This window comes from Cyrtonyx montezumae, unplaced genomic scaffold, assembly GCF_038088225.1.
Source record: "Cyrtonyx montezumae isolate F1298 unplaced genomic scaffold, pur_monq_1.0 scaffold_10, whole genome shotgun sequence".
NCBI lineage: Eukaryota > Metazoa > Chordata > Aves > Galliformes > Odontophoridae > Cyrtonyx > Cyrtonyx montezumae.
The window spans coordinates 51,268,924-51,277,263 of NW_027071826.1; the positions used below are offsets into that span (position 1 = coordinate 51,268,924).

The 8,340-nt window shown below is 45.2% G+C and overlaps 1 protein-coding gene across 3 annotated transcripts in view; it reads right to left on the reverse strand.

The window, feature by feature from the left end:
- SYT9 (synaptotagmin 9) overlaps nucleotides 1-669 on the reverse strand; it is a 67,703-nt gene extending 67,034 nt beyond the window's left edge. For all 3 annotated transcript variants that reach the window (XM_065755355.1, XM_065755353.1, XM_065755356.1), the window contains exon 1: nucleotides 416-669. In XM_065755355.1, the coding sequence (XP_065611427.1) occupies nucleotides 416-563 (148 nt within the window). In that variant the 5' untranslated portion in view covers nucleotides 564-669. The remainder of the gene's footprint in view (nucleotides 1-415) is intronic.
- Between the last annotated feature and the right edge of the window lie 7,671 nt (nucleotides 670-8,340).

The following is an 8,340-nucleotide window of genomic DNA, read 5'->3' on the forward strand; positions in this document are numbered from 1 at the left end:
GAGCACGGAAGGAGCCCCGTAACCCCGCGGCACGGCGGCGAGGCACCGGCCGCGTCGGGCAAGGACGCTCCGAGCCGGGCCAGCCGCCGAGGCCGCGGGCCAGCCATCGCCTGCCGGGCAGGAAAGTTGCCCGCGACCCTGCTGGCAACCGGCGCCGAGCTGCACCGGGGACACTTGCGGGGCGAGCGGTGTCATCCGCGAGCCGCCGGGCTCCGCCCGCCCGCCCGCTGGGGATGCGCCCGGGGCCGGGGCCGCGGGGAGCGCCCGCTCCCGCTCCCGCCGCAGCAGCCCCGCGGGGCCGGCAGGCCTCGCTCCGCCGCTCCCGGCCTCTGCCTGGGGAACTCGCCCTCCGCCCGCAGCCGGGGACGGTGCCGGCCGCCTCGCCCGGCCCGCCGAGCCGCGCCGCCGGCCGTACCTGAGTCGGTGAGGCGGGGCCGGGCTCTGTCCCGCAGGTAGTAGATGAAATCCCGGCAATTCTCGTTCTCCACCGCCCCGACGGAGCACAGCTCGGCCAGCAGCTGCAGCGCTTTCTGGCAGATCTCGTCCTCCCTGTCGCCGGGCATCGCCCCCAAAGCATCCTCGGGCTCGGAGCGGAGCCGTGCGCTCAGGCGCCGCGCCGCTGCCCGCCGCCCGCCAGCAGCACCCCGCGCCGCCGGGCCGCCGCCCGCATCCTCCGCCAGCGCCGCCGGCCTCCCGCCGCTCCCCCCGCTGCAAGTCGCGCCGCCGGGGGCCGGCCCGGCGCCGCTGCCCGCCGGCCGCGCCGCGCCTCGGGGGCGGAGGAGGATGATGGAGAGGAGGAGGGTCCCACCAGTTGAACGCGGGAGCGGGGCGGGCGAGCGCCCACCCAGCCGCTCCGCAGCAGCCCTCCTCGGAGAGGAGCGTCCGTCCGCCCGCTGCCCTGCCCGCCGGTCCCGGCGCCTCTGCCGGGTGGGCTGCGCCTTTCTGCTGGGGCGGCGCGGCCGGGCCGGAAAACCGGTGAGGGGTTCGACAGGCGGCGGACCTCGGGAAAGTGTTTCTCCTCCTCTTCATCGCCAGCCAGGCCCCAGCCCTCTGTTTGCTGGTCTGCATTTGGTCTTCATTTACAGTTAAATACCGTTTTGTGCCCCGCTGCCTACTGCTATTCAGAAAGAATTGCAGTCGCTCAACTCATTGTCTTCAAATTATTTTTCTATACATAATGCGTGTCCTCGCTCTTAGGAACCTAGCAGAGGGGAGAACCTTTATAATTTCATGGCCCTGTAGCGAAAGACACACTCCAGCCATGTTGTGTGGTGGGTTCAAAAGAGTTAAGGCACCGGTGACAAATCTCCGGCACCTGAGTCCGGGACACGGCTTAAGAGGCAGGCATAGCTCCAGAGGCAGGCAGGAGAGCCTCCTGCTCCCTGAGGAGGCAGCTGTGGGGACGTTGGGGCTGAGCAGCCTTCTTCTATCACACACAGTTATCACGAGAAATAAGAGAGCTGTAAGGTGCTTCAAGTCCTTTTTGGACTTGTAGACAGAGCGATTGGTTGATGTAGTGAGCCAAAAGCTGACAAGTAGCTACCACTTTTATCCTGATGTTTATGTCTCTGTTTTGGGATGGTTTGAACAAATCTCAGGCCATGGTGACCTGGAGAAGTTCAAACTGGCGTGGATGCTCAGCCTCCTGTTTAAAGACTGGTGATAATGGTTCTAGAAATAGTGTGTACAGAAACATCTTCTCTTAGAAGTTCTTCTTTTGGAGAATGGAAATAAGTTAAAGCAGATACTGTTAATGGAGATACTAACAACAGGAATTGTTTAGTAGTGTACTGACTTCTAGTGCCTTGGCAGCATTGCTCTTGTCTCAGAGGCATGACTTTTCTCCTCCTTTTCAGTAAAAAAAGGATATCTGTAAAATATGATTGTGTAAGCCAAGTATAATTCCATCAACAAACAGGCATCTCTTTCGCTCTGGCTTTTCTTAGAAATTAATGAATGATGATAAAACGTTCTGTAGCTGTTATAGTTGCTGAAGTAGTATTTTTGAAGCCCAGAGACATTCGTGACATAAGTTTACGTTTTCACATGTAAGCAGGAGGAAACTTCCTACTAGCCTCAATAAATGCTGTGCAGATACTTATGTTAGCGCTTGGAATAGCAGTGAGATTCACTTGCTTCTCCAAGCATCTGAGAAGGGAGGGAGAAGAGAATTTGGAAGAGCTCCTGTGAATCACAGTGTTCTCTGAAACCAAGGACCAGGCGGTAGCAGTGCTACAGCTGCTCTTTCTGCTGCAGTGAAGAAGGGCTGAGATTTACAAAACACAGAACTCTGATATACCAGGGTCTCTTTGGGGAAAAACTGAATTCAAAAGGCTGAATGAATTATTCACATCTGTAAGCTCTCTGTAGGGGAGCAACTCTTTCATCTCTAATGCCAAATTGAATACTAGTCCATGCTGGGGATAGGTAATAAAGAGGAGGAAAGACAGAGGAGCTGTCAAAGACGACTGTTGGAGACATCTGTCAAGTACAGTCCAAGGAGTCCAGCGATCATGCTGGACAGCTATGATGTCCTATTGCTTGCACTGTGTCCAGGATAGTCGAATGTATCAATTCAAAGGGGTATTAATGTATTTACTCAAGTGTGGTTTTGATCCTTAGGGACCATAAGCCCATCATTAACCTGGAATTCTAGCTCGCTGCAGAGCGAACTCTGGACAGATGGGGTGATGGAGTGGTAACTTGTTTTTCTTTCTCCTCTAATTAAAGTATCTTGCTTCATTTTTAAATGACAGCAATTTGAAGGTGCTGAGATGTTTGTAATGCAGGCGATGGCAGGAAATTTCTCATAGCCTAGTGAGGGAAAGACCATGAAATTGCTTGGATGTCACTCATAGTAAACAAAGACATCTATTCTCAAAAGCTCTGACCACAGAGTGCCCCGTCCAAGAAAATGCCCATGTCTTTTTCTGGAGTATAACTGCAGTAAATGTAATCTGCTGTGTCTAAAAGCAAATGCAGACTCTTCTTCCTATGCACATTTGGGCAAACTGGATTATCTCTGCCATTTGTTGCCATCAGTTGTGTGTTTTTGTACTTGCAGTCATCCTTAATTTTGATGAGTTTACTGTTGTCTGTGCTGCAGATTTCAGGCATTTCAATGAACATCATCAGTGAATGCTGCCCTAATTAGCTGTTGTGCTAGAAGGGCATTGCATGCAGCAGAGGGACACTCCTTTTAGCCATATGTTGAATGCTAGAGCTTGTAATTACTGACCTTATATACTTTCACAATTTCTCTCTTGTAACTTTCCCACCAGCCTTTACATATCAACAATACAACTTCCCAAAACAGTTCTTAACCGTGCATACAGGCGATGATCCAATCAGGGCTGTGAATCTCCCCAAGCCATGCACTCTTCCTCCAATTAGGGCCTGCCATCATGCATCTCACTTGAACTTGTTTTCCTCTTCTTCTGGAAGTGTCCTTGGTTCTCAGCCTTCCTTTCTCATGCTGCTTATCCTGTTCCACAGCTGCAGCTCTAAATATACTTTTTGTATTCCCACATTTTTTTTCCTATTTATTGCACAGCTGTCCTGACACAATAGAAGTTAGAAAAAAATCCCAAAACTGTATGTGGAATTAGAAAATGTTTAGCTGTTTGACCTACAACAACTCTGTCATCCTCAATTGACATATCCTTTTTCTTATCTTGAAATATAACTTTTCTCAAACGTTCCATCAGCAATGCAAGGGTTGCCTGGCAATGAAAACACCTTCACAGCACAGGTGTTCATGAAACAAATGGCTTTTCTGGAAGAAAGTCAGCAACTTACATCAGAATCGTTATTGTGCCTATGCTATAGCTAGAACTCATTGTGTGTTTGTCAGAGTTCTATACCTCTGTGGTCTGGTACTGTGTCGTATTACAGATCAAGTGGATAAAATTATTTTGTGGTTGTTTAGAATGTCTTGTTGAAATTAGATATTGCTCCTGCTTTAAGTGTATTTAGAGTTCTCTTACTCAGAATTCAGTATCTCCATATGGAGTGCGCTGTGCACTCACCACACAAACCTCTTTATGCTAGGAGGGAAGTTCTGCAGCAGCATTAGCAGCTCCTTCTCTTGAGGAAAACAGGCAGAAGCATAGGTTCATAGGTTCATAAGGTTGGAAAGGACCTACAAGATCATCTAGTCCAACCATCCTCCTATCACTATCCCTACCCAACTACTAAATCAAATCCCTTAGCACCTCATCTAAATGCTTCTTGAACAGCGCTAGGGATGGTGCCTCAACCACCTCCCTAGGCAGGCCATTCCAGTGCCTGACCACTCTTTCAGAAAAGAAATGCTTCCTCAGGTCTAATCTAAATCTTCCCCGGCGCAACTTGTGGCCATTCCCTCTCATCCTGTCATTATTTATCAGGGAGAAGAGGACATGGACACTGGTGGCACAGAAGGATGAGCCTGACTTTTCTCTGAAAGTTTACTGCTCTCCAATCATAAGGGAAAAGTAAGAATCTGACAAAGCAAGTCACAATCACACCAAGTGAAACCTGCCTTTCAACAGCGTTAAGAGTTGCAACCAAGTTTGGTGTTTCCAGTTTCCAGTCACCTGGACGTTGAATATGCCCTCACAATAGAATTGTCTTGATAGGTGGTGCTCCTATGTCAGTGCTTTAACTGTGGAAAAGATGAGTTCTGTGTCATTTGGTTTTGATTCTTTTTCCCCTCAAAATGCATACAGCATACAGTTTGGGTTCTCAGGTTTTCTGTAATCTCTGAAATGAAAGGCTTCAGGCCTAAAACATGAAGCATTTATTAATTCCAACTAATATTAATTCGCATGGGAAGTATAAACCTATTTATCCAAACAAGACATTGACCTGAAATGTAGACTTGTATTGGGTTTTCAGTCATCAGAGACCTTTCTGAAGCACAGAAGCAGACATGATCAAATTTTGGCTAATCTGAGTTTTGAGATAACAGTATCAGATAAAAGAAAATACAGAGAACTCATCTTACTAAATAATATTTCCAAAATTTCAAAGCTTATAAGCAACTAAAAGTGATGAGAAACCTTCTGAGCATCACATAAGAAACCAACTTTCAGCACATTTCCTTGTCTGCGCAGCGAAGATATCTCCAGAATGACAGCAGATGCCGAATCCAACTGGCTACTCAGTGAAGCTGTTAAAATAAATACTGCTGTGGCTGCGTTCCAAAGCAGGCCACTGGGCAGTACCACTGAATTTCTGAAATGACATCTAGCAAAGTTCTGAGCACCATTGGGCACTTTATGGTTGCAAACAGAAACTGCGTCAACTCCAGTGAGTTTTCAATCATTTAGTCAGTGAAAATCTTGTTTCAAACGATCGTAAGTACAAAGCAGATAAATGCTAGGCAATTTCACTAGGTGCACATCAATGGAGAGTAGAGCACAGGAGGGAGAAACCCAGGTAACATAGTGGAGAAAGGGAAGCTCCACACGACTACCCGTGACAAGTTTGTCATAGTTCTGAAGAGTACGTGTCTTTTGGTACACTGTAGCACCAGAGATCCCAAAACCTTTCCTTTAACTTATTCTCTGTTTTATTATGGTCTAATTGAACTGGACGCAGTAATAGGAAATAATGCATCAAATCCTCCTCCGCCTCAAAATGCTCTATTTCAAGAGTGCTGCACACCGCAGCCACAGCCCTAGAAATCAGCTGTAAGCAGTTACGTTGCCCTACTTAGCCATGTGCTTCCTTGTGATTTCTAATAGCACTAGACATCTTTACCCCAAACCAACAGTTCTGATTCTGCGGACTAGAACATCTACTGCCATCCCAGAGCTTGAAATTATGTCGTAACACGGATGCGCGTCAGCGTAAAAATTTTCCCACGTGTTTAAAAGCAATCTGCCTCCAAACACAAATCTCTGATAGCAAAGTGATTGTTCTTCTAATCCCAGCTCCTGTGAGCATAAAATCTCTCCCATGTAACACAGACGCTCATTCCAATAGGAAAATGCTGCAGTGGGCTGTTTAATGGCAGAAATAATTAAGTGGATCAACTTCAGATGAACGCAAAATGAACTAGATAAGCTTTTCATATAGCTACCAGGCAGATTACGCTGGTTTCTGGCTCATCAAGGAGAGAAAACGAGAGGCTCTTTATGAAGCATGAGGACTGACATGTGCTCCTGAGACAGACCTCCTCCTTTCAGGACAGCATCCCTCTGAGCGGGTTGTTCAGTTTTTCTGTTAGGTTGCGGATGCAAAGGGAGTTCATGTTCTGGTAGGATGGCATTATGGTCTACTAAATTTAAAGGAAGGTGCCATAAAGGCAGAATAACTCCTGTGGATCATCTCAGATGTACAAATGCAAGCTCTATAATATTTTAATACACTTCTGAAGAGTTATGTGAGTCACTCCATTGAACTCAGGGGGATTGCTCTTTTGGGTAGGAATTGGCCAGCACAGTAGGGAGGCAACAAATCTAGTTTCTAATTTGTAAGGCTGTAGACTGGAATAGGGCAGAGTTAACATGCTGTAGACTGGAATAGGGCAGAGTTAACATAAAGTAGCCTGGAGTTCTGGTGATTATGAAGACACATTTAAGCAGAAATAATCAGAAATAGATTTCGGAATATGGAAATTATATGACTATCAGCAAATCACTTTGGGATCCTTTGTCAATGAGAAAAAGCTATATAAATGCAAATGTATTTTATGGAATTAATTTCATTTACACATTTTATTTTGTAAAAACATGATTTTTACTGTATTTTGTTACTAAACACAATGACCCAGAAACATCTTTGTTTCAAGCTTTCAAACCTGATAGAGTTTTAGCACAAAAGTATCTGAGGATTAACAAAAATCAAATATGTTGGTGAACAATTCTCTGATGGGTCATGCTCAAAGTGACCAGTCTGGTGACCAGTCACCAGTGGGGTTCTGCTAACCTCTGTTCTCAAGCCAGTTCTCTTCAATGTTTGCAGAAATGTTCTGAATGCAGGACTCAACTAAACAAAACGTTTGCAGACTATACTAAAATAGGAGGAACTGTTGACTCCCTTGGGGGTGGAGAGGTGCTAAGGCTGCTGGATTTCAAGAAGCATTTAGACAACACTCTCAGGTTTTATTTGTAGGTAGTCCTATGTTGAGTGAGAAATTGGACTTGGTGATCCTTGTGGGTCCCTTGCAATATGAGACAGTCTATGATTCTCCGAGCAGTGAGAGGCATAACCCTATCGTACACTAGCAGTTATTTTTGGATGAAGAATTAAATTAATTTTTGGATGAAAACATTTAAAACTGACAGTCTTCTGCTGACCTTTATGTTGCTCCATGGGCTATTATTTAGACAAAAGGAAGTATGCTGAAAAGTGTTCCTACATTTACACAGACAACTAACCATCACACTGCCCTTTCCTGAGGCTTTGTGCCTACCAACCTCTGCTCATTTTCAGAAGTATTCAAGTCCTTGAGAAAGATGAAAAGTTGATCAAAGAGGAAGATTTTGTAGAAATTGTCTTGTGTTACTTCTTTAAAGTTTAGCCCTGAATTTTCTTATTTAGGTTAACATGCTCAAAGAAGTCAGATGATAACCAGATGGGAGGTAGCCCTATGATTTATGCCTTCCCAGTCAACAAATAACAAATAATAAATAAATAAATATAGCATTTGAGTATTTGTAAATGCATGACAAGTGCATGAAAAATTACATGTAATGTCACTGAATATAGCTTGCCTAGAAAAAAATAAATAAAAAAAAATTGGTCAGGACTGTATGTATAAAACCTGAAGCAGGCTTAGCAAACTTCAAAGCAACTGAGGACAGTAAATGTTAACTCCAAAGCATTATCTTTTTTTTCTTTTCTTTTATTTCTTTTTCCTAGTCCTAAAACCAGATTCATCTGGGACAAAAATGATTTTCAAAACTGATGTCATGCTGTCTAGAAGGACCTTTAAATAATAACTCTTACTGATTGTCTCACTCAATGATAAAGATGATCTAAGTATATGAGAACTCAATCATAATGGGAACTATACTAATGAGTTCTCTACTGATTACTCTACTCAGCTGCTTACAGCTACTTACTACTATTTGCTAACTAAAAGAATGAATAAAAATATTTTGTGGGTTTATGGTTCGTAGCTCACTGAATTTATAAGAGAATGCTGAGCTAGCAGCTCTTGCAGTTCCAGCTCAGTCCTTTCAACTGGCCAGCTGAACTGGATAATGTCTACTCTTTTATGAACAGAAATTTACGCAGTCTGTGTAGTCCACAGGCTCTTGTTTCTAATGTTAACCCTGAGACTTCATAACTGGAACTTGGATATTCTTGTGCTAATATGTAATGACCCTTGTGGACTGGCGAAAAGCT